This window comes from Ahaetulla prasina, chromosome 3 (assembly GCF_028640845.1).
Source record: "Ahaetulla prasina isolate Xishuangbanna chromosome 3, ASM2864084v1, whole genome shotgun sequence".
Lineage (NCBI taxonomy): Eukaryota > Metazoa > Chordata > Lepidosauria > Squamata > Colubridae > Ahaetulla > Ahaetulla prasina.
The window spans coordinates 37532277-37557942 of NC_080541.1; the positions used below are offsets into that span (position 1 = coordinate 37532277).

The 25666-nt window shown below is 36.1% G+C and overlaps 2 protein-coding genes across 2 annotated transcripts in view; both read right to left on the minus strand.

Moving 5' to 3' along the window:
• CA13 (carbonic anhydrase 13) overlaps window positions 1–25666 on the minus strand; it is a 214396-nt gene that overhangs the window by 109398 nt on the left and 79332 nt on the right. The window lies entirely within an intron of this gene.
• Window positions 1–25666, minus strand: part of RALYL (RALY RNA binding protein like) — a 265286-nt gene that overhangs the window by 4586 nt on the left and 235034 nt on the right. Inside the window, exons 4-9 of the mRNA XM_058178841.1 lie at window positions 25047–25122; window positions 21590–21622; window positions 14439–14486; window positions 12740–12903; window positions 8601–8708; window positions 6451–6623 (exon numbers count right to left, since the gene is read on the minus strand). Of these exons, the coding sequence (XP_058034824.1) occupies window positions 6451–6623; window positions 8601–8708; window positions 12740–12903; window positions 14439–14486; window positions 21590–21622; window positions 25047–25122 (602 nt within the window). The remainder of the gene's footprint in view (window positions 1–6450; window positions 6624–8600; window positions 8709–12739; window positions 12904–14438; window positions 14487–21589; window positions 21623–25046; window positions 25123–25666) is intronic.

Below are 25666 nucleotides of genomic sequence, written 5' to 3' on the forward strand. Positions count from 1 at the left end.
TTTTTGAGAGCAGGGCAAAACTAAGGAATTACATGATATAATCTAAATTGTTCAAATTAATAACTTCCATTACAGAAACCTTTAACTTTTCCATATTTTCTTGAATTTTGTAGGGCATAATGCAATCTGCACTATTAATATAAAGCTATTAAGAACCTGACATTTCATCTTTAAATGCTTTGTGACTCCAGTCTGAGGTTGCCCCAAACCTCTGTTCTCTGCAGAGGTCAACCAAACAGACATCCAATATGCTGGGAGCTTATTGTGACTGTGCAAATCTTTTGAAGGAAGGTGCTTTGCAATATTCAGGAAGGCACAGGGATATAAAGCAGTCACCTCTTTTCCCTGGTTCACCCAGCTGCTTTGCAAACTCTATTTTCTGATTCGGCTTGCAAAAAAAGTGAACCTAAATAGTGGTGTTCATACACAATGAGAAGCAGCTAAGAGTTGTTTCCAAATAAGCCACAGCAATTTTGAAAAAAACAAACAAACACAGCTGCATTGCTGATTCAAAGAAAAGTGCTTTGTAAGATTTCCCATGCATTGCAAAGTACCTTTTTAAAACAGAACTTGCATATGAGCTTTATTATCACCATGAATATGCCTTATTCCTAAATGTCTTCTGATATGTTACTGACCCAGTGTGTGTGTGTGTGTCTATAATGACACAATCTTCTTGGGATAGCTAGTTAAGAAGAAACTCAGAGTGTCTTGCTGAAATTATACTTATCACTACTGAATTTCGAAACATCTGTTTTAGTATCCAAGGGTTTTAGAAGGTCTCTGTCTGAGTAACATATTAAAAAAAAAAGCTCAGTTTATTTTTAACAACCTGCATTTTCCAGATGTGTTGGGACTCAATTTCCCAGCCAGTAGGCAGTTAAAGTTAAGATACACCTGGAAGATGTCAAGCTACGAACAGAACTATCATTACACAAAACTGATTCCACTCCCTAGGAAGGGATGGAAACAGGAGTGAAAAAGTCACTCCTGAAAGAAAGAAAGAGAAATAAATAACCTTGTTATAGGGACAACAAGTATATGTCTCTGTTAAAAAAAAAAGTACAGAGGAGATTTGTGTTGGAGACAGAGAGCACATCTCTTGAAATGTTTTTTTAATTAAATAATCAGAAGAAAACAATTCTAAGTAAACATAGATAGCTTCCTTCCTTTTAAAAAAGATTAAATACTTGCATGGCAATCTCTTTTACTGCTTTGTTTAGGGATAGCTCAGGCAATAGAGAAGCCTGTTATTAGAACACAAAGCCTGCAATTACTGCAGGTTCGAGCCCGGCCCAAGGTTGACTCAGCCTTCCACCCTTTATAAGGTAGGTAAAATGAGGACCCAGATTGTTGGGGGGGCAATAAGTTGACTTTGTAAAAAATATACAAATAGAATGAGACTATTGCCTTATACATTGTAAGCCGCCCTGACTCTTCGGAGAAGGGCGGGGTATAAATGTAAACAAAAACAACAAAAAATTTTTTTGATAGAGTTAGCCCTCTTGTTTTATAAGTATAGGAACAGAACTCTTTTCAGGCAGTGTAATATTTTGCTGCAGCAGAGAAGCCCAGCTTTCTCACTTAAAAAATAATAATAAATCAGATGCTGAGAAATGAGGATGTCATCCTGTTTTCATCCCTTTCTAGGGAGTGGAATTAGTATTGCACTGGTGTCAGTTCAAATCTTTCTCCCTCCAGCATTTTTGTGTGTGCTTACGTCTATGTACCAGATAGAGTCGAGTGAGAAGAGAATCTTTATGTTTTAATTCAGAATGGCTGCAAGATAAAAGAAATAACAAGGCCACACATTTTCTTCAAGGTTAGCTTCAAAAACATAGGAACACTTGAAATTTGAAATCACGGTAGCCGATATACATTTATATGTTAAATCAAACATTTCATTCATTTCAAATTTAAACTACCATCTTCAGGAAATAATCCGTGGTACATTACAGCTGGCTATAAACTCTTTCAGCAGCTGTCCGTCGAAAACATTAATTGAAGGCAAATTCCATCACAATCTAGAAGAGCTATGCCCAAACAGATGTGTCTATTGCTTTGCATTAATAACTTGACAAAAAAGTCATTATGCTTTAATTTGCCCTGTCTGAAATATGCAGTTGAAATGCTTTCAAGCTAGTTTCAGTAGGGGAGATATGATGGATATTAAATTTGCTATTAACGTTACTGCAAGCATTGAAATAACAGTATCCATAAAATATTGCTTCTCTCTAACAAGTCAGCAAAGAGAGTGCAGGGCAAAGAAAAGGCATTATTGGTGTAGATGACAATGATAGTGATGCAAATGGCAGCAGTCCCTTTCTGCAGAGTCTGTCATTGATAGCTAAATAGGAGCAGAAGGTACATCCAACCCCCATACCATCTTCACATTTTCCAGGGCAATTTGAATGTTTTCCAAATGTTTTCCAAATGTTTTTTCACAATTGCAGCAGATTGACTCTGCGCCCCTGGAAAAAAATATTTTGACAAAACCGCTTTGCATAGTTGTTTGTATTTGTTCAGTTGATCTTTAAGCCTTTTTCCATGCAACAATTTGCTCCTGAAAAACTCTTTAAAGAGAATCTTTTTGCTTTTTCAGAATCACATTAACAACGCATAGGCATAGTGCACATTATAGGTTACAAAATCTGATGACTCTTGTGTTTTACTTCTCCTACAGCTATAAAATAGTTCCAGCTATTCACAGAGGTAAGAGATGACCTTGCTGAACTCTTTTATGCTGCTGATTTTTGCTGTCAGCAATAATTCACAAGAGAAGAGGAACATAGCCCTATCCTTATTCAGAAGCAGAAGCCATATGACTGCTATTCCACAAGGCTAATTGTAGTTCTGCCTATGACAGCCTTATATATGTAAGATGAACAAATGAGGAACAGATTCCATAATCTTCTTCTGTGCTTTGGTGCCTCCTTAATTATTGCCACTAAGTGTTGATGTGCCACTAAATCACATTATCAATAAACAAGATTGCTTAGGACAGATGTGAGATGCTCCTCCATTTAGTTCTTTGTCCAGCTCACTCTATTAATTCCTCTCATTGGCCCGCTCCAGCTTTTGGCATCTCCATACTTGTGAACATTATTTAGAAGGCAAGATCAGTGTAATAGGAAAGTTTATCACTTCCTTTTGGCCAAACTTGCTTTCTTCTCTTGTTAAAAAGGTTTGCAAATTTGGCGAGTTCCATAAAATGATTTGTTGAAGAAGACAGTTTAAAGGAAAAAAAATGCAGACATTTGATCAGAAGTAATAAGTATGATGCAGGGGTGAAAGGCTCCTGGTTTGGACCGGATCACCCGATCCGGTAGCGATGGCGGCAGGTGGTTCGGAGAACCGGTAGCAAAAATCCCTGGCCCGTCCCCCGTCTCCCGTGATCATCAGAGTTTTTTTTTTTTAAACTTTTAAAAGCATTTTTTCTTTGGCCGAAAAAATGCTTTTAAAAGTAAAAAAAAGCCTTTGATGATTGAGCGGCTCAGCTGGGATCATCAAAACCCTTTAAAAGCTTTTTTTAAACAATCTCTTCGGCCGAAGAGGTTGTAAAAAAAAAAAAAAGCTTTTAAAAGGCTCTTCTGGCGAACCTAGCTGAATTGCCTAATTGCCAGAACCTTTAAAAAACATGTTTTCTACAAGCTCTTCGACCGAAGAAGTTAAAATAATCCTTCTGAAGAGGTTCTGAAGGCAACTTCAGCTGGGATTGTCAGCGGAACCTTTTAAAAGCTTTTTTTCCTCTGGCGATCCCAGCTAAGTTGCCTGATCATCACAGACTTTTAAAATCATTTTTTTACAACCTCTTACAACAGCCCCCGCCCATGCTCACGCATTTGCCGGTCCTCACTTGCCTAATTGCTGCTTCTTTCGGGCTTGCTAAACCTTGCTTTGGCTGCTGCAATCAATTGCATCAGCTAGTAACTGAATCTGCCTGCCTGCAATCCATCTCATCGGTGAGAACTCAATCTGCCTGCCTCCAGTTGGGTAAGTAACTGGGTGGGTGGAGCTTTAAAAATAGTTAATTGGGGTATTTTTAAGGAGTTTTATTTTTAGACAGCAATTTAAAGTTAAGGAAGTTTTAAATTTATCTGCTTTTATCTAAAAATATAAATAACATAAAATAACAAAATAAAATATTTGTGCAGCTTTCTGAGATTTTGTGTGTTTCTGTAGTGTTTCACTCTAACTACACAAACACACAAAATCTCACAAAGCTGTATGTGGCATTTTGTGTGTGTGTGTGTGTGTGTGTGTGAGAGAGAGAGAGTCAGTTGTGTTGTGTGTGTGTAAAGTGTGAAAGTTGGTTTTTGAACTTTTTGTGGCTGTGTGAGGTTCCTGCTTGTTGCAGGGGCCATTTTGGGTAAAATACAGCTGCTTTTACATTGTGTGTGAGTCTGTTGTGTTGGGCTGTGTGTGTGTAAAGTGTGAAAGTTATTTTTTGATACCTCTTATTGTTTTGTGTATTTTGTTTATTATTTATTGTTATTGGCCATGCCCACCCAGTCATCTGACCACCAAGCTATGCCCACCAATTAAGCCATGCTCACAGAACCAGTAGGGAAAATTTTTAGATTTCACCCCTGCTTTATGGGGAGCTTTATACTCATCCCCTCTTTTGTTGCAGGTAGACAGGTGGTGTCAAGCCCCGGGATTCGACATTCGGTGGAGGGGGAGATGAAGCCACCAAAGCTACCTGTAGTGACCTCTGGTGGCGGCGGGCAGCATCTGCGATGGACGGGGAAGCAGCTGCAATGAAGGGGCAGCAGCTGACTCTGATGTCATGCATCGCACGCCAGGGAAGACAGAGACGCTCCACGGAGGCAGGAATCTTAAAACTGATGAATAGCTGATGGGGGTGGTGGTCTTAGCCGCTGGATAGCAGCTTAAGACAAACAGCATGTATAAATAGCGCTGAGAGGTGCCTGCTCTCAGTGCTAACTTTGACCCTGTAACTTGACTTGTTCTGCATTCTGGCTGTGGTTACTCATTAAAGAACTCTGCTTCCATCTTTTTGCTGCTGGTCTTTTATGGATCCACGGACCTGGATTGACAAGCCGAGAGGTGGCTCAGAATTCCTCTTGAGCATTTTGGATAAGAAATATGTGATTGCAATGAATATATTTTGAAAGTTAATTTATATTTTGAGAGGTTCACCAAATTTATTCCATTATTATTTTTTAAAATTAATTTTCAGGTTTGACAACACATTTTGAGAGTATATTGTATACATGTATCAGCTGACAAATGTACATTTGATTTTCCACATTTTTCATATTCATCACTAATAATAATACTTTAAGTTAATATGCTGCCTAACTCCCAGTGACTCTGGGTGATTTATGCTAGTTTTGGATAGTTTTGGAAAGGGCGTTCTCTGTGGGGGGCCCGGCTTTATGGAATGAGCTGCCAGTGGGACTCCGTCTCCTCCCTGATCTCCGGATCTTTAAGCGCGAGCTCAAGACTTTCTTTTTTCACCAAGCGGGGCTGGCCTGACTGATTTTAGTATGGGGGTTTTAGTGGGTTTTAATAGGGTTTTTACCAAGGTTTTAGTTTTGATAAATTTTAGCTAATATTTTAAGTTACAGCGATTGAATCAGTTTTTTAAATTTGATAGTGTATTTTAAATTTGTTGGGATTTTTGTTGTTTTATTGGCTGTACAGCGCCCTGAGTCTTCGGAGAAGGGCGGTATAAAAATACGAATAAATAAATAAATAAAATAAATAAATAAGAATCTTAGAACTTAACTCCTCTTAGCTCCTCAGTTCAAGATATACTATTGACCTCACTGAAATCCTGGCTATTTGAATGGCTGTTTGCACAGGGATCAGGTTCAATACTTTTAATTTTGCAGGACACATACAATATATAATATATGTTTTCATGGTTACTTGTGAAAACCTCTGCTATGGGATAATCTCAGTTTAAAATTAAATTTTCATGTAAACTAGACTTCATATAAGGTTACTTTGGATCAACTTCCATCTAAGGAAGCCATTTTAATATCACACAGAATTAAAAAAATAGTTTGATTTACTTACTGGCATTATAGTCAACTTAAGCACTTGTTATTTGATTTATTAGGTAGAGGTGCAATTGCTGCGTTAGGTTAAAGGTTTTTAGAAGAATTATCCATACAGTGACCTTTTTTAAAGGAAGATGATAATTAATTATTTACTTAACCTTTGGAATAATGCTTGAAAACCCTATCCTGGTAAGCAATAAAGAGTTGCATTAAAGGTATAAAATTCATTTCCTATTACCTTAAAATTGAGATTATAAAGCAACAAAAAAGTGCTTTTATGTATTCTGGATATATCAGATAATATTTATTAACAGTGGTTATAATCACTCTGCTACTGTAGATTAAATTGGAACATGGTAGCCACCTCTTTTTATTCTGTTTCCCCTTTTCTTTACATAGAACACTTGCAATTTCTTACCAGCTCATTACTACCATCCTCATCAAAATCTTCCTCTATCCCATCTGTCATTTCTTCTCCATCGCCATCCAGCCCTCCTTCAATAGGCTCTTCTGTAGAGTTGTCGGCATTGTCTGATATGCACTCTTCTTGGATCAACTCTACACAGTCTTCTATTTGTTTCTTTTGGACTTCTGGAATATACAAATTACCATATAATTCCACTTGCATGGCATTATCACATTTATGGATTATTAAAAACTAGCAGAATAAAGTACTAATCATATAATTAATAGCACATTTATCAATTAAACCACATACTGTATTTTTCGGAGTATAAGACGCTCCAGACTATAAGATGCACCTACTATAAGATGCACCTACTTTTTGGGGGAGGAAAACAAGAAAAAAAATCTGCCTCCACCTCCCAGCATCCATGTGGTATGCATCTGGCCCATTTGCCGCTGCCCGTTCAGTTTGGCCTGTTTGCTGCTGCCTGTTTCCCACCGCCGTGGCCCATTCTAGAACAGCTGATCGGCAACATACCACACACACCCCGCATTATACATTTGCTGTATAAGATGCACCAATATTTTCACACACTTTTTTTGGGGGGGGAAGTGCGTCTTATACTCTGAAAAATAAGATAGTTAATTAACTTATTGATTTAATAGAAGGGAGTAGACTATATGTTACTATGGAGGTCCATTCTCTATCCTCTGGAGACAATGGAAGTTGAGATAACAAGTGAATAATAGTTCATATCAATATGAACAGTGATAACAGAACCAGAGATGAGTTTTGGAGAAAAATGTCTAGTATTCTGATTAAATCTAGTCCAAGAGAAAAAAAATTCTATTAACTGCCATGAGTAAATGATTGGGAAGAAAATAAGATAGTACAAAAGAAAGTTATTGAACAATTTGGTGTCCTAAGAATGAGAATGGTGACTACAGAGTAACATCTTAGAAAAGGTCTATTTTAAATATGTTCTATAAGCATGGGCTTATTCTATACTAAAGGAATTTTGACATTTTGTTTGCTCTGAAATTTTATTTTGGAGCAATTAAAAATCTTTAAATAGCCATTGCAAAAAATAAAAAAATAAAGTCTTCTTGTTGTCCACAATACCTGTTGCCATTGCTAATAGTGGCATTGATTTTTTAAGAGACACTGAGTTACAGATTTCATTAAAAGATACATAAAGATACCTTATTTAGTTTTAATTGTGGACTGTTTCTCTATTTTCATTTCATTTCATTTCATTTTATTTTATACTGTTGAATTATTTAGCAATTTATTCCCATTTTTTAATTCAACTGGACAACAAACAGTCCAATAGGGATTATTCCATAAAGGTATAAGACATTGCATGGATTTGTTTGTTTTTTGGTAAAGAGGGGAATCACATTAACATTACATATGTGTCTAACTAGATATGAACTCTAGGGAATCAAGATTTAATCTCAAATAAGCAGAAGAAACAGCCAAATGTTTTGGAGAAATCCTACTGAAGGACTGGCCAGTCATGAAATCTTTTCCTTGACTCAATCAGTTTCATGAATCAGTTTAAATATTGTCTCCTCTATTCAGAATAACACTCAATAAAAGCAGTTTTCCTATGATGCAGATTATAAATATATCCAATCTGTGTCGGTCACAAGGACCAGAAGTTTAGTCTTCCAAGCTGGAGTGTTTGGACTCGTGCTGGCGCCCATCCTCAGGGAACTTCTTTCTCACAAAAACATTCTCATTCTGGAGCATTCTGGTGAGAGAGAAGTTCCCTGAGGATGGCCTCCAACATGAGTCTGAAGACTCCAGCGTGGAAGAGTAAACCTCTGGTCCTGGCGACCAACCCAGATTGGATGTACTGTACATATAATCTGCATCATAGGAAAACTGTGCTTTTATTGTTACTTCTCTCTTACCAGAGGCAGTTTCAAAATAAATTTCCTTTTGAATTTAATTTTAACTGGTGGATCATGATAGAATTTTTAAGGTTTTCCTCAATTTTTAGGTTTACATCTAAATCTAAAACTGAGGAAAACTTAAACACCTCAAATTTTTCACTGGTACCTATCTCCAACCTCGAATGACAATATAATTGATTTTACAGTGGATTAATTCATCTTCTAATGAGTTACTAAGAGTTATAGGCAATTTTCTTCTACCTGATTTCTGCTGCTTTTCAATCTTCTCCAGTCTCCCTAGCAAAGAATCAATTTTTGTTTTGATCTGCGTTAATTCCTTCTTGATTGTCTGCAATTCATCTGATTTCACTGAAAGTGAAAAAAGAATAGAACAGCAATAATAAAATGGTATAATATTATTTATTTTAGGAGGAACACATCTTTTTTTAAAAAGATATTTTTTATTAAACAGTTTTGACTTTAAAAACAACATAAAAACAATCACAAATACATAAAAACAAAACAAAGCACAGCAAACAATACATACCATCTAAGATCATTTTACAGCTTTCTGTATCGGCACATGCATTTTGCTTTTGTAATTCTCTATTCTATCGTATCTATTTACTTCTCGATAGTAGTATAGTAACATTACATCAATACACACACACACACACACACACAGAGTAGTATTTGTTAATCTTACCTATCAATTTATATTCATTTATATTTGCATCTCTTTGTTTAATGTTGTTTGATTATTCCAATTTAAGTTTTATCAGTACTAAATTAAACATTTCCTGTTTTGGTTTCTATTTTCAAGCCAACTTACATTTTATTCCATACTTCATAATAGTCTGAATCATCCCTCTCTTTTAGCTCCATAGTCATTTTATCAATTTCTGCGCATTCAAGAATTTTCCTAATTACTATTTCGTCTGAGGGTATATTGTTTTGTTTCCAGTTTTGTGCAAATATAATTCTTGCTGCAGTAAATATGTGAAGTGTAATGTATTGGAGTTTTTTATTCATTTTCAAGTCCAGTATTCCTAATAAAAATAATTCCAGTTTTAAATCTGTTTTTTTGCTCTGTAATTTCTTCCAGCCATTTTTGAATTTTGCACCAATATTTTCTTCTGATGGGGCACGTCCACCATATGTGATAGAATGACCTATAGAATGACCCAGACTTATGGTTGCATCTCCAGCATTTGGGGGATAAGTTTGGATACATTTTGGCCAATCTCGCTGGGGGCAAATGGCATCTATAAAACATTTTATAGAGGTTTTCTTTGTGGGCGATTGCTGTTATAAGTTTATAGTTTCTTGTTCATAGTTTGTCCCACTGTTCTAATTCTATGTTATGCCCAAAGTTCTTAGCCCAGCTAATCATCATTTCTTTTACTACTTCTTCCTCCATTTTATATTTTAGTAAAAAATTGTATAATTTTTTGATTATTTTTCCCCCTGTTCCTAATAAAATTTTATCCAGTTCCGATTATTTCTCTTGTATGCTGAATTGTTCTTGATCTTTTTTTAGTCTTGTTTTAATTTGTAGGTAGGGCCACTTTCTATATTTATTCCTTGCTTTTTCAATGTTTGCACTGATTTTAATTCTCCTTTTGCATCTAAAATTTCTGAATATCTTACCATTTTACTGAGATCTATTGTATTTGGCTATGTCATTGCCTCCCTTGTTGATAACCGGTTTGGAATTTTCTTACAGTGTTTTTTTCCTTTACCCAGACTTTAAACAGGGAGTTCCTTATTATGTGTCTCTGGAAATATGAAGGGTTTTTTTATTTTTTCCTTCCCAGAGAAAACGGTGCCAATCTGTTTGGAGGTTGTGTCCTTCTAACGCTAATATTCTTTTGTTTTTACGTTGAATCCGATACCTCAACCATGTCAAGGCGGCTGCCTGGTAGTAAAGCTCTCAATCCTGAGGCCGAAACACCCATGGTTTCTGCTGTCTTCTAAAAGTTTAAATTTAATGCAGGGTTTTTTCCCTGCCCATATAAATTTGAATGTTATTTTATTTATTTATTCAAAAAAATTCTTCTCTGATTTTACCGGTATTGTTTGGAAAAGATATACTGTAGCAATTTGGGTACTATGTTCATTTTGATTGTTGAAATTCTGCCAATTAATAATATCTGTAATTTGTTCCAATTTTCCAAATCTTTTTGTAATTGTTTTAGCAGCGCATTATAATTATCATCTTTTATTGTGCTACATTTTGCCAATAGCCATACTCCCAGGTATTTAATTTTCTTAGCTCTGAAAATTCCCATTTTCTCCTCTAATTCTTCATTTTGTCTTTTAGTTAAATTTTTGCTTAGCATTTAGTTTTCTCTTTATTTCTTTTAAGTCCTGCCACTTTGTCAAATTGATTTGTATCTTGTAGTAGCATTAATCCAGTCTCTAAAGGCTCTTCTATATAATAAATGCCAAGTCATCAGCAAAGGCCTGTACTTTGTATTCTTGTTCTCCTGGGGTGACTTCATGTTGGTGCAGTACAGGGAAACTGGACTCCATTCTCGCTATCTGATTTTCTGCGTTTGGAAGCCAGTAATGGCAAAGCCGGTCCTTGGAGGGGATGGCAATAATGAGGGGAGCATCCAGGGGTGACAGGGAAAGGAATGATCTCCCATTACAAAGGGTGGTTGCCCTGAAAACCAGCACAGAAGAGACTAGCTGTCATGGTGAGATCCGGAGACATGGCAACCCAAGTGAATAGGAGAGGAAGCAGAAAGTGAGAAGTGGCAGAAGTATCGGCGGATAAGGAAAAAAGCGTAAGATACCAAACTATCTCTCTAGTTGATGGAATTTACAAAAAAAAAAAAACTAAATAAGAAATGAGTCTCTGAGGAGGAGGTGGCAGCGCCTTAGCAGTGGGAGCAGAGAAGGAAGGAGATGGAATTAATGTGGATTGGCGAGGGAAAGTGATTGTGAGTACGGACTCAAACGGCTGGTGTATTGGAAAGTTGGAAAACTGCTTTGTGAGATTAAAACTTGTGGTGGAAAGTGGCAGGAAAGAAGAAAAAAATCTTTTTCTGGGACAGTGGAGATAGAGGTGGAAGAAAGTAAAGAGAAAGACAGTGACAATGCAAATTGAAGGCAGCCATTTTGAAAACAGAGAACAAGGAAGTTGCGTAGTGTACAGAGAGACCGAAGATTAAGAACTGTGGTAATCTAAATGAAGGACTCTGAAAGGGACTTACACTTAAACAGCTGTCTTTGTGATTACTTTAGATACTTTAAATTCTTACTGTACATTTTAAACACTTAGATAAATTCCAGAGATTTATTATTGCAACATTTATATTGAATTACTAGCTTTAAACTTTAATAGTCCGTATAAACATATTGATTCTACTTTATTGAAACCTTGTATAGATTTAATTAATTAACTAGCTAGTCTTAAATACTTATTGCTGATAAAATATTTGGGCAGAACCCAATCCGTTAATAGTTAAATGGAAAGGGGAAGAAAAAAGAAAAAAGAGATGGACCATGAATCAAAGGATAGTGAAAGAAAAAAATTAAATTCAATATATGGAAAAAGAACTAGTGTTTTTCCTAAAGGAAAATTGGAATGAACAGACAACTACCCAAAATCTGTGGGACACAACTAAAGCTTATGTTCGGGGTCTTACAATGGCATATAGAATACGATGAAATAAAAACAAAAGGAAACAATATACATTGTTGTATATTGCAAGAGAAATTGGGAAAATTAGAATATAAAATGCAGAAAGAACCTCAAAATTAGGAAATTAGGGACAAAAAAGATAATTAAACATAGATTAAATCTAATCACACAAGAAAAAATACCCCCCAAAAATAAATCAACCAGACAAAACTACTTTGAAAACGCCAATAAGATGATTGGCCTACAAATTAAAAGAAACTAATACAACAACTTGAAGATGAGAAAGGGATAGCACATCATCAGAAGGAAGAAAAAGAAAATATAGCAGTACGATACTACCAAAATTTATATAGTAGGGAGAACATCGAGGAAAGGAAGATGACATTAAAAGATATCTACAGCAGAGAAATCTCCCAACTCTATCAGAAATAACGAAAAAAACATTAGATGAAAAAATAACAATTTTAGAATTAAAAAGGGCAATTCAAAAACAAAAAAAGTAGGCTTTAGTATAACAAAAGGAGTTAGACAGGGATGCCGCCTATCCCCTCTGCTATTTATTCTTTCAACAGAGACACTGATACAACAAATTAAACAGAATCAGGAGATCAAATGAACACATCTTCTATTAATACACTGCTAATAGAGCAAACAGTTTTGGGAGGGAGGATAATCACCCACACATCTGATTACTCTTGGTTATTTTTAAAATTAAAGAAGTTAGTTCACAATGTATGCATGAACTCACATTTTGATCCTGATGAAGAAGCTCCACTTGATGTAGACCTTGATGTCCCTTTCATGGAGAAGACTCCTTTTCCTCTGCGAGTTGCTGTGACTGTTACTCGTGGGCGCTTCAATGGAATCACAGCACGAGGTGGGGCAGGAACCCGGCTGTGGTAATCAAATAACCTTCAGAGAAATAGAAACAGAGGCTTCGGAATGTTCAATTGTAATTTTATTTTAGGTAGATTTTGCATACTAAATTCTGCTTTTTCTTATGAGAAAACTGACCTCCAATCTCTCAAAAGGTTTAATCAGAGTTAAATTAGATTTCAAGAGTTCATCAATAAGCATATTTATATTTCATTACAGTCAGTGTGTTGCTGTTTTTTCTCCATGAAGAACATCATTACTAAACTGACTTTACTGTAATGTGAACATTTTTATCTATATAATTTTATTTCAGCCAACTAATTATGAAACTATTAAAAGCAACTCCACTTTCCCTTTAGATGTGTTTTGATTACAATTCCCAGTACTCTCAGATATCATGGCCTTCCACATAAAGAGCACATAGCTAAGCTGAAACAACTTTACAAATAAGCAGAAGTACTTCTAACTCACAAAGAGAATGATAAGAACTTCAAGTATTTTGGAGAATGATAAATGTCTTTTCTTGATACAGTCCCATTAACTTCTCACCAAATTTTAACTGTTTATAGGAATGAAAAACATTATTTGCACTGATATCATACTACCAACTTTAAATCATATTGGTTTTAAATATATGGTTGTCATTAGATAAATGTGCATAATTCTGTGCATACCTTCCTAGAACAGGTTAGAATTGCTTATGGGTAAATATGCCCCCAAATGATCTACATATATATATAATAATCAACAGGAGATGCCAATACAGAAATACTGTATTTCTGATTTGTAGTTTATGTGTTTGAAAATTTTTGTAATATATCTAAGTAAACTGGCTTGTCTTTTTCCATAATGGTACTAATATATCTGTACTAATATTTATATGCATGCAGAGTTCCCAGCACAACTACCAGCAAAGCTCTGTAGCTTTGTTCATTGCTAGGAGAGCTTGGCTAAGTGAAAACAAGGGGTGAAATCCAGCAGGTTCTGGAGAATCGGTAGTGGAAATTTTGAGCAGTTCAGAGAACTGGTAGCGGAAATTTTGAGTAGTTTGGAGAACTGGCAAATATCGCCTCTGGCTGGCCCCAGAGTGGGGTGGGAATGGAGATTTTGCAATATCCTTCCCCCAGGAGTAGGGAGGGAATGGGGATTTTGCAATATCCTTCCCCTGCCATGCCCACCAAGCCACGCCCACAGAACTAGTAGTAAAAAAATTGGATTTCACCACTGGTGAAAACTTTGTCCCAAAGGTAAAACAATAACAGCTGACAGCTTATTAAACTGAGAAAAATGTTTTACATATAAGTAACTAACTATAAATATTTAATTTATTTAAGGATATTTAAACTTAACTGTAATTAAGACTATTTAAAAATGTACATCAACATACATATTGAAGCAAGCATATCCTTTCATCTAAAGGATCTATCTAAAAAGCCTTTCCCATAGACCCAGTTCAACTCTCTCACAATTCCTGATAATTTCCTGAGAAAATTAATATTCTCTTCCCAATCTCTTATAATAAATAAAAATGCAGTTCATATGTGCATAGGCAGGAATAAGGGTACACATACCGATTGTAGAAATCATCTCTGTAATAATCATAATCAAAGACATAACCACTGCAAGAAGAGCAAAGAAAAGTCCCATGAAGAGATGAGGCAAATTAAATTAGTTAATAATAATTTGTAAGGCATGAATCACAATAAGAATTTATATCTAAGTTTGGTCTTATGGTTAAGGCACCAGGCTAGAAACCAGGAGACTATGAGCTCTAATCCCATCTCAGGCATGAAAGCTTTGTAGATGACTTTGAGCCAGTCACTCGCTTTCAACTCACCTGAACTCACAGGTGGGGGAAATAGGAGGAGGAAAGGAGTATTAGATATGTTTACCACCTTGAGATAATTATTAAAAAAATAATAAAAGCAGGGCAAAAAAATTCTAATTTTTAAAGTAAAAATTAAAGTAATATCCTATACTTTGTTTATATATAGTACTAAAACGTGTTGGCATAATCTTTAATTGGATGAAATGTATATCATAGGACAATAATTTTTGAACAAAAAAATGGTTCATATATCTAATAAATAGAATATGTCCAAAATCATACCTATGACTCCCAAAAATGACATTTTGGAAAGTTGTGGTTATGGTCATGTGAGCTTTATTTTTAATGTTTTTAATGTTTCATGACAGTGCCCCAGCCAGAGGAAGCTTTTGGATATGCTTTTCTTTACCCTCTGCTTGGCAGAATCCAATAATAAATTCAAATAGAGTTGTAAAAATCAAATTTAAATTAAGGTGCATGGATATTGTAAGCTTGAGTTGTATAACCCCCACACCTTCTTCCCCCTGAAAACAACATCTGTGACTCATGCAGAAACATTTGCCTTGATTGTCTCCCTCACATTTAAAAAGTTGTTCTTGAAAGCCTGCCAAATATCAGGAAAAAGTTTCAGAAATTCACCAGAGCTACAATGGGGAGCAGAGATCAGGTCACTTTCCTTGATACGAACGTCTAGGCATCAAATAAACTCTTACTTTTATACCAAATAAAAATATTCGTTGTGTGATCTTGATATAGATATATATAAGCCAAATATAAACATATGAATAACAAAAACACGCTAATAGTATGAACTTCCAAAATGAATCATTTTCTTTTCTTTTGAAAAATCCTGTTGAATCACTCACATCCCCTTTCCTCTCTTTCTATGGTAATGAAAACAGAAAATAAGAAAGAAGTAGAGGAAAACATGAAGTTGAAAACAGAAGATGGTAATTTTTCTGAATCATAATAGATAATGATTGTCCCACTGGCAGTTACTGGCGAGCACAATATGATGCATTATTTGCCTAATTCACATCCATATGCAATTTGCAGTCTATGTTATTATATAGAACAAAAGACACATGCAATCTCCTTATTTCTTTTGGAGTGATTACTGTATTGAATTCTTTTAGATTTAAAAATGTTGAGTTCCTCAGGCTATCGCTATGTGGAATTGTCCCATTTATTTGTAGATATGATGATGTGTAGCTGGCAACATCAGCACACAAATGCCACAATTATGTGCTTACAACTTGACATCAGACACACGTATGCAAGTCACAGCATTTGTATTATGACATATATTTTGTCTGTTGTCTTCACACCCTCCAAGCCCTACAGATGTCCATGCTTTAATTCACTCATGCAGTAGGAATTAGAATTTTTATCTCTTCTCTTCAATACCAATTTTGGCCAAGTAGAAGAATGACTTGATTGGATTAAAATTGTTTTGTTTTTCTGATTTGCCCAACTATTGCTATTTTTTAAAATATGGAATAATCTTTTTTAAAAAGACATTTGTTTTATGCAAATTCAAGTGGAAGTTTCTTGTACACAGAAAAAGTTACTTAGAATAGATTTGCTTTAATGCACATACAGTAAGTTCACAAATATAATGACAATATTTTCTATTTTCTATAGTACCAGAAAATGGTATTTATCCCACCTCATCCACAGCAGTCATCTCTTTTTAGCTAATTTTCCTGTCCTAAACTCTGGCAACCTTAAAATCATAAAATGAGAAATAGTGTAAGCATAGGCAAACAAGGATGGGGAAAAAGTTCTAATACAGCCAGCAACTGGCTAACATGAGTCTTTTCTCCTATTATTACTATAAAGCAAGGTAATATAATAATATTCATTAAAGTCGCCTTTAGGTCAGGCTCAGCTCCTGGTGACTTCAGAAACACATCCACGCACCAAAGTACTTTGTCACTGCCTTCTTCTAGGAAGTTTTCTGTCTTCCTAGTCTAACCTATACTCCAGGATTTCTTGGATTTCCACACAAATTTTAACTAGACTTGACCCAGTTGACCAATGCATGGCCCAAACTTCTTTTGTTGCACTAGGATGACAAGTTTCTCTCCATTATCAATAAATACACAAAACTGCCTTTAGCTGTATATCTTAGCAGATGTTGTTTTATATTTTACTGAACTCTCCTGAATTATTTTTTTTAGCTGTGGGCAAAATTCATAGACATTTCTGTAAAAAACGGATAATGTCTACATCTGCGCTTCCAAAAATGTCTGGATGTGAGGTGTTCTAGGTGGATTGAGAGATAGAAGCAAGTTAGAGATTTTGTGGGTGTAGTAACCTCCTGTTACTTAGCTAGCTCCTTTCCTGAGCTTTTCAACTTTGAACTGGGCCAGGTGGTAATTCCCAGCTCTGTATGTTGGTGGATTTCTACCCTCATAACTTTAGGTTGGGGAGAAGACAGTTGGCGTGGAGCTGCAATGCAGGAAAGGAGAAATGCAACAAATGAAATCCAATAATGTGCTATCACTCTTCCTTTTATACAGTAGAATTTTCCTTTTCTTCCTTTCCCTGTGCCATTTCCAGTCCCTTCTCAGTCTGGATAGTCCTCAATTTCCTACTCTGCATGTAAAAGGACTACAGAGAGGTGAACAAATCATCCTAATGAAAAATGTTCTCTTAGCGACAAAAATTAATTGTATACATAAGTCTATAGATATATATAGATATCATCAGAAAACAAATATATATAGACATATATACACACACATGTATATGTATGTATATGTATCTCTCTCTCTGATGAATTTGTTAAAAGTCACACAATCTTGATTGTTTTTGCTGCCAATGATAAACAGCACTTAATCTTCAAGAAGCAAATTGTAGTTGTAATAAATATACATATTATAAAGTGAGAGATAATGATTCTTTCCAAATGTAAGTAAAGTCTCATTTGTTTTGCACTATTTAGTTCTTGTACATGATTAAACATTTACATAAAGGATTCCATGAGGATCAGAGACATGAAAATTATTAATTCATCTACAATCATGCAATGTACTGATCACTGTATTATTTTGCTCATGATGAAGAACGGTAACTACCCCAGACTGAATGTTGCAGAATTTTATATTTCTATTTCAAGCAGGGAAAGGTAATATTCTCATACTATGGCATAAAAACTGTTTTAGGAAAATTTAAAGAAAATGGACTGCCATCAAATGAAACCCATCAAGATTATAACTAGAATGTTTGAATCTGAAGCAACAGTAAAGCCTTAAGGACGTCTAATGCATGAGTTGTTACAACTGACAGAGAAAATAGAAATGTGCAACACTGACTACAATAATTGATGAAGCTGTTTATTCCTGGTATAAAAAGTATGTGCCTGGCATCCCATCTTTTTCTGTTGTAGTTTAAGTTCTGGCTCCTTGAGTAAGGTTGGGCTAAATTTCTCTCACTCCATGGGGTTAGAACTGAGGAGAGGCTGGCACCTATCTGTGAAAGATGTTCGGTTGTAGCTTCTGAACATCCACCCATAGGAAATTTAGGATTTTGAGGATGGAGGCTGTGGTTGCAGAAGTTCCTTCCTCTAGGCCAGTGGCCCCCAACCTTTTGGGCACCAGGGACTGATTCCATGGATAGAGGATTTTCCGTGGACTGTAGGGGGTGTTGTTTAGCATGCTGCCTGCATCCTGCGGATGTGGCTTAGCTTGCCGCAGCCTGATAGTGGTCCACAGACAGGGGACTCCTATTCTAGACCAAATCAGTTTCTTCTTCTTCCAAAGCATAAAGATTTCAGACAAAGGTTGCACTGCAGGATTTCCATCATGTAGACCTCTGGATCTTTGAGGTTTTCCCTGTCTTCATTTTTTATAGGCCTAAAATGTGCTATAGTGGGATTTTCAGCATGTCCTACGCTTATTGAGGCAAAGTATACAGTTTGGCAGTTTGTTTGTCACTCTGCTTTTCCTAATTGGTCTTAAGGGTTTGGTTTCTGGGAAATATAGGCATGATGGGAGGTTACTAGATATCAGAAAGGCTTTGCCACCAGTAGGGAAGCCTGAGGTCTTCGAGGCTTAAGACCTTAGCATTTTATGTTACAGGAAAGCAAGATTTTTTTCCGTAAACAATTAGCTTTTTGCTATTCCTTTGCTCCTTGGTAAACTTTAATCACTTGGAGATGTGGAGTTCCTGGAATTCCAAATTTTCCTTAATTGGAAAATTAAGTCTCAGCTCAGCTGGAGGGGTGCTACATAATGACATAAAAGGTAAATGAACATATTTATTAGAAAATTAACGGTGAACGGTGCTTAAGAGTAGCAGCTGTTTTCCAAGAAATATGGCAATGATACTAAGAGCTGGCATAGTATAATTATTATTTCATATTGATGGCATTATTATTACTATAACCTCACATGTTACATTACTGTTTCTCCAAATGGTATATATTGGACAGTTCTCCCAATACAATTAATTATCCCTCCTGCTGACATAATCAAAGAAAAAATTATACTATGTCTGCACTCAGGTGGGGGAAGCTGATGTGATATTTTACAATGAATTTACTGAAACTCCTAAACAACAGAATCTGAAAATCTGCAATTTACTGCATCTCTTACAGCAGTACTAGATGAGTCTTTTAAGGAAGATGGAGGCATGATTCTCTTGTGAAAACTTGTCATATTCTTTCCTGTTACAGCATTCCAACATTGTGTCCTCCAGGTCTGTTGAATTTCATATGCCATAAATCTTAGTTAGCTAGCATGGCCTTTGAGAGCTGAAATCCATTACATCTGGATAGCACTTGATTACAAAAGGCTACTCTAAACTAAAGATTCAATTCTCTTAGTGGTTTAGGATTAAAGCTGAAACCCATTCAAAATGCAACACTGATTTTCAAATACACAAAAGTGGACTATCTCATCCTGACGATGTATACTTTATAACCAAATCCTTAACAGGATATATATTTTTTAACCCATAAGAAGGTAAAGTTGTCAACTTGGAGAAGGCTGATTTACATAATCAAAATTAAGTGTTATAAAGTTGCAGATTCTTCTAGAAACATTTCATTCCAAAAGTTAAGTGTCCATTTGATGACAATTATCTTGTTAAGGAAAGGAAAGAGTAAAATTGGAAGTGCTGGAAAATGTTTTTAACTTGTATGTTAGCTCACTTCAATTTAACTTCTTTCCACTGCATCTGTTAGTGTATTTTTATCTGTCTGACTGTTGTTTGTTCATACTTAAGCATAGTTATTTTGGGGTCTACATCAGAAGCAGTTAAAATATATGTGTAAAAGAAAACCCTAAAAATCACCCACTCTACCTCTGCTGGTAATTACAGACTTCCTATACCATTAACACGTTTGACAATCTGCTTTTTACAAAACTAAATTGGAGGATTATTTTTAGTGAGTTTTGGTCAGCTTTTTCACTGAAAGATTGTCTTTGAAATGTTTGTTGTTCAGAGGATCATCTGCAAGGAAAGAATTGTTATATGTCTTAGGACTTCTGTCCTAGGAATGAGGAGAATTCACAAAGATCCATTCTCAATATCCATAGATCAGGGGTGTCAAATGCATGGCGTCACTGCGTTGTTACATGACCCTTTGTTAAACTGGGCCTGGGCATGGCCAGTGGGTGATGCATCTGGCCCGTGGGCCGGCAGTTTGACAGCTCTGCCATAGACTATCTATATACAACCACTGCAGGTAGGCCTCAACTTAAGACCATTCATTTAGTGACTGTTCAAAGTTACAAGGGTGCTGAAATACTGACTTAAGATCGGCCCTTGCACTTACAACTGCTGCAGTGCCCCCTTCTCTTGTGATTTGGGTGCTTGACAACAAGCATTAATTTATGATGGCAGCAGTGTCCTGGGATCATCTCATTACCTTTTGTGACCTTCCCAGCCAGCTTCTGATAAGCAAAGTTAATGGGGGAGGCCAGATTCACTTAACAACCACAGCAAAGGTAGTGAAATCAGGTACAGTCACATGATGACTCACTTAACAACTGCTAAGAGATGAAAATCCCAATTATCATAATAAGTTGAGGACAACACAGTCCTTTCAACAGTTCCAAGAAAGCTCCACACCCATATGCACTACTCAGGTGATCCTGATGACACAGATAAACCTCCAGGTGGCCTCAATGATTCTCTAAAAGAATGCAAATGATGAGGTGTCTGCAAGGAGTATAAATCCTTCCATTCCCCAGCATTCAGTCAGAGCTGAAAAAGCTTCTTGAATGAGAAGCAAAACAACTTCAAAGAAAAGTTGCCTCTTGAAAAAACACCTTTGGGACAACCATGACCTGGATGACTGAGAATCTACATAGACATCTGGTATTTATGTTATTTAAGTTGTGATAACAATATTGATAAATAATCAGGATCTCTGTTGATTCTTTGATAAGACTATTCTTTAGACAAGAAAGCAATTGGAAATGATATTGTAATGATTATATATACAGGTATTCCTCAACATACGACTCCAATTGGGCAGGAATTTTTATCACAAATCATGGTTGTTATAAGTCAAGGCACTTGACTATACCCAATTTTATGACTCTGTTTATGGTGGTCATTAAGTGAATCAGTTGCAGCAATTGCAATTTGCTCTCACATGACCATAAAATGCTACAACCAGTTGTAAATGCAAGCTAATTGGCAAGCGTCAATTTTACAATGGCTATATGTGTGCTTTATGAGTTGTTAAACATCTGGTCATAAGTCGAGCACTGAAAACATCTGAAAAAGATATGCTGCCCCAAATACTATATTTTTCTATTTATTACTGACGATCTCCAAAAGTAAATGAAATATTCCTTTTGAGTAACTGAAAGCTATTGAAAGATATAATTATACAGTTATTTTTTTCTAAAATTAAACCAAAAAGTTCTTACTCACCCAACAGAAAGGAAAGGTTCTTTTGATTCAAGTCTGTTAAATAAAATAACAAAAATAGTTACATTTGCTGAAAAAATAATGCATGGCACAAGGTTTACATTGTACGCTGCAGTTACACAAGATAAAGACCTTATATTTTTCCAGGATTCAAGGTGTCTCAAAGGCCCAGTACCCCAACAATTCAAGTTAACTTTCTGGAGTGCGTGAATGCCTTTCCTCATTTTGGAATCATGATTTTGAAAGGAGCAGCTTGTATCTCGTTCCCTCAAGAGATAAATCATTACCATTGCTAGAGCTGCCACTTCCCAGATCAGCTTACTGAATCAGCAGATAGGTCTTCTCCAACACACTCTGCTAGCCCTTGCTTGTTTATGGTGCCATTTCAGCTGCAACTTGTGAAGTCCTTCCTTCCTTCCTTCCTTCCTTCCTTCCTTCCTTCCTTCCTTCCTTCCTTCCTTCCTTCCTTCCTTCCCTTTCTTTTCCTTTCCTTTCTCCCCTCCCTTCCTGAAGGACATTGCTTTCTTCCACAGAATGACAATTTAAGCCCTATCTTCTTGCTAGCAGATAATAACCAGCAGATAAAAAGGTACAAATAACCTTTTCTGTTGACTTGTTCCCTATGACCAAGAAAATCGAGGATCCTGTCATTAATTTCAAAGGTACTTTGAAACAGTCTAATATTCTAATTTATCTCTTTGGGCTATTGTGAGGGTCAAAGAGGTTGGAGAGATCTTGAACACTTTGGTGGAAAACGAAATATAAATACATAGCTGTTCCAAAAGATAATCAAACCAACGATATGTAATGAATATAAATCATAAGATTTCACTGGGTTGCTAATAAATGTGTTTCCTTGGGAAAAAAAAGAAGAGATACTTTATGTGTGGTGCCCTATGGATAAAACACTATAATTAAAAACAGTTTGAAATCCATTCTTATGAACTGAGATTCAATTTGTTCAAAATATGGTTGCCCTCAGTTTGACCCTCTTTTAGTGTAAATGGTTTCAAGAGATTTGTGGTGATACAGTAAATTATTTTTTAAAAAATCTTAGGCAAGAGAGGAACACAATTATCTAGTGGCCTTTCATTTAAATTGATCTTTAAATTAGTAACTCGGTGCTATGAAGCTAAAATAAAAATGAAGTCAAATTGGTATATGAAAGACTATATACTGTTAGGATGATATTTATGCATGTAGTATCCATGGTAATTCAGCAACTCAACTTTCTCAGAATTCTTCATATACAGCAATACTACATAAGTTTCATGCTATTGTTACCCACCCCCTTAATCTAGACCCATGTTTCTCAACCTCAGCAACTTTAAGCTCTGTCGACTTCAACACCCAGAATTCCCCAGTAAGCATTACAATTGGATTGAGAAACTGCACTAAATCATTAATTGCTACAGCCTGCTTCAGATTTCTTTTGCTGTCTCCTTTAGAACCTGATCTATAATTGCTTCTGGCCTCAAAACACTTTTGCCTCCGCTTTTCTGGAGGAGAGAAACACATTCATTTGCTGTTTTAGCTTGGCTTTATTCAGATCTGACCTCTTGACTTTTTCAATTATCAAAACCTTTTTCAATTCAAGATCTGATCTTGCAGGGCTCTGGCAGCATCTCAGGGTGAAGCACAGCAGAAATGGACAGAAATTATGTGAGCTGGAATTTAACCATCAGTCTCTTCCCCTGTTTTGTTCTCCTCTCCTTTATCTATGTAATGGATCATTTTTATCAACCAATTCTCTGCCATACTTTCAGTTTGTAACAATAATAACTGATTTAATAGACATTTCAGTAATAATTATAATCATAAGCATAATTATACTGGCCAGCATCCCTGTAGTTATTTAGGGTATATGAGAAGACTATATTGAAAAAAATATATCAGGAGAATTATACAAATACTTTATTTTATTTTTCCCCCTCCACTGGATGAATTAGTTTGTCTTAATTATCAGTGCCAAATCCAATTTGTAAATTAGATGGAAATGGATCCAGATATTCAATGTGTCTGGGGTGACATGGTGAGCATCTGCTCAAGCACCTTCATTATTGTTTTATTGCAAAAGATGGGAGGGGTTATTTAGAATGTAAACTCGTGTGAGAGTTGACGAAATGATCTGATGCTAGGATGTTTATTGTGTTATAAGCTAGCAGATGCACTCCTGAAAATTTAATAGAATAGCTGCCTGGAAGACTCTTTTGAAATATCCCTGACCACAGAGGCCCATTGGTCAGCAGAGGTGTTCTTTGTTCATTGTTCTAAACTGTGGAACTTTTTAAATGTAAAACTGCCTTGAAATAAATTGTTTCTGAGACTCAGTAACCCTGGGAGCTTTAAGCAAATAGCACCTGTACTAAAAGCCATTGTCTAGAGACCCAATAATTCATATGAGCTTTCAAACATTCTTTTTGCTAAAATGAAAAGTGCAAAAGAGAGGTCTAGAACAGGGCTCTCCAACCTCAGCAACTTTAAGCCTTAAGACTTCAACTCCCAGAATTCCCCAGCCAGCAAAGTTGGCTGTCCTCCAGGCTTAAAGTTGCCAAGGTTGGAGACCCCTGGTCTAGAAGATTAAAGAAGTAAGTACTGGCAGATGGTCACTATTTCTTACCTAGTTAGCAAGTTGTCTAACACGTCTGAGCCACTCCTACTCATGAGTAGGGTATCAGGCAGTTCAAACTTATGTAGAATTGACCTATCGCATAAAATGTTTGGAGTGCTGAGTAATTAACTGAAATTGCATTGCCTCAAATAGCTGAGGAACTCTATGTGTGGCCGCAACTATGATAAATCTATCACACATAGAGATTTCACTCAGGTGACAAGAAGCTGAAGCTTTAGATAAGAGTCACGGTGTGCAGTGGTTAGAATGCAGTATTGCAGGCTAGCTCTGCCCACTGCCAGGAGTTTGATCCTGACTGGTTCAAGGTTTTACTCAGCCTTCCATTCTTCTGAGGTCAGTAAAACGAGGACCCAGTTTTTGGGGGCAATTTTCTGACTTTTGTAAAGTACTTAGAGACGGCTGTAAAGTATTATGAAGCAATATATAAGTCTAAATGCTATTGCTATTATTTAACTTGTGAAACATATCTTTACTGTTTGAAACCAGCCAAACTCTAGTTAGTTTACAGAAATGTCAGTCTTATTGCTTAATAAGGGGCTAAGGGAATGGTGCCAGGGGTTATCCCTGTATATACGATTTAGGTGGAGAAGTCCTGAAAAGTGCTGAAAGAAACATGGCAAGAGAGGTTTTGGATTGAAACCAAGCTGCAAGTTCTAAAAAAAAAAAAAGAACGCTAAAAGTTGGCACCATTTATTTTCAGCAAGACTTCTCTGCCAAGGGGCAGCCGAATGGTCAGATATTCAAGCAAGGTTGAATATTTTACCAAGAAACATTCACTAAAAACTTCAAAAACACTTCATAGGTTCTTTAATCAATTGGACATCTTACCTGTAGAGAGCAGAAAGTGGTCGCTTAGTTCCCAGCTTAGGTCTGTATGGTTTTGGCTCCCCTGCCATGTTAATGTCTGAAAATAAGCATGGTGCACACCTGAATTAAAATGCAGCATTGAGAGAGAGAGACAGGGAGATCATATGTAATAATGTATAACATTGGAGGGAGCATTAAAGGAACAAGTTGGCTCTTTGTCTGCAGATTATTGCTTCAGTCTCTCATATTCTATATTCTGATTTATGCATAGATCAGCCCTTAAGATCTAGATCTTCAGGCCTAAAAAACAGAATGTGGTTTTTGGTTTCCAGGAGAAAGTGATGCTGTAGATATTTCATCTGACTGCCAACATTGTCACCTGTCCCAAAAGCACACACAAAATTTACTGCTAGAGACAGAAATATCTTTGATAAACGTTCATAAGGATGTCTATTTTTCACTTTATAAACAATGTTATAAATTTTATATCATAAAATTGTACCTGCCAATAATTTTGACCTAAATTGTGTGATTATCATCTTGCTTCCTTTTAATAGTTCTGTTCAGGCACATATTTTTGGCAAAGAGAAAATATTGCCCTCAAATGGGGCGAAAGTTAAAGAACCACATATGGGAGAATA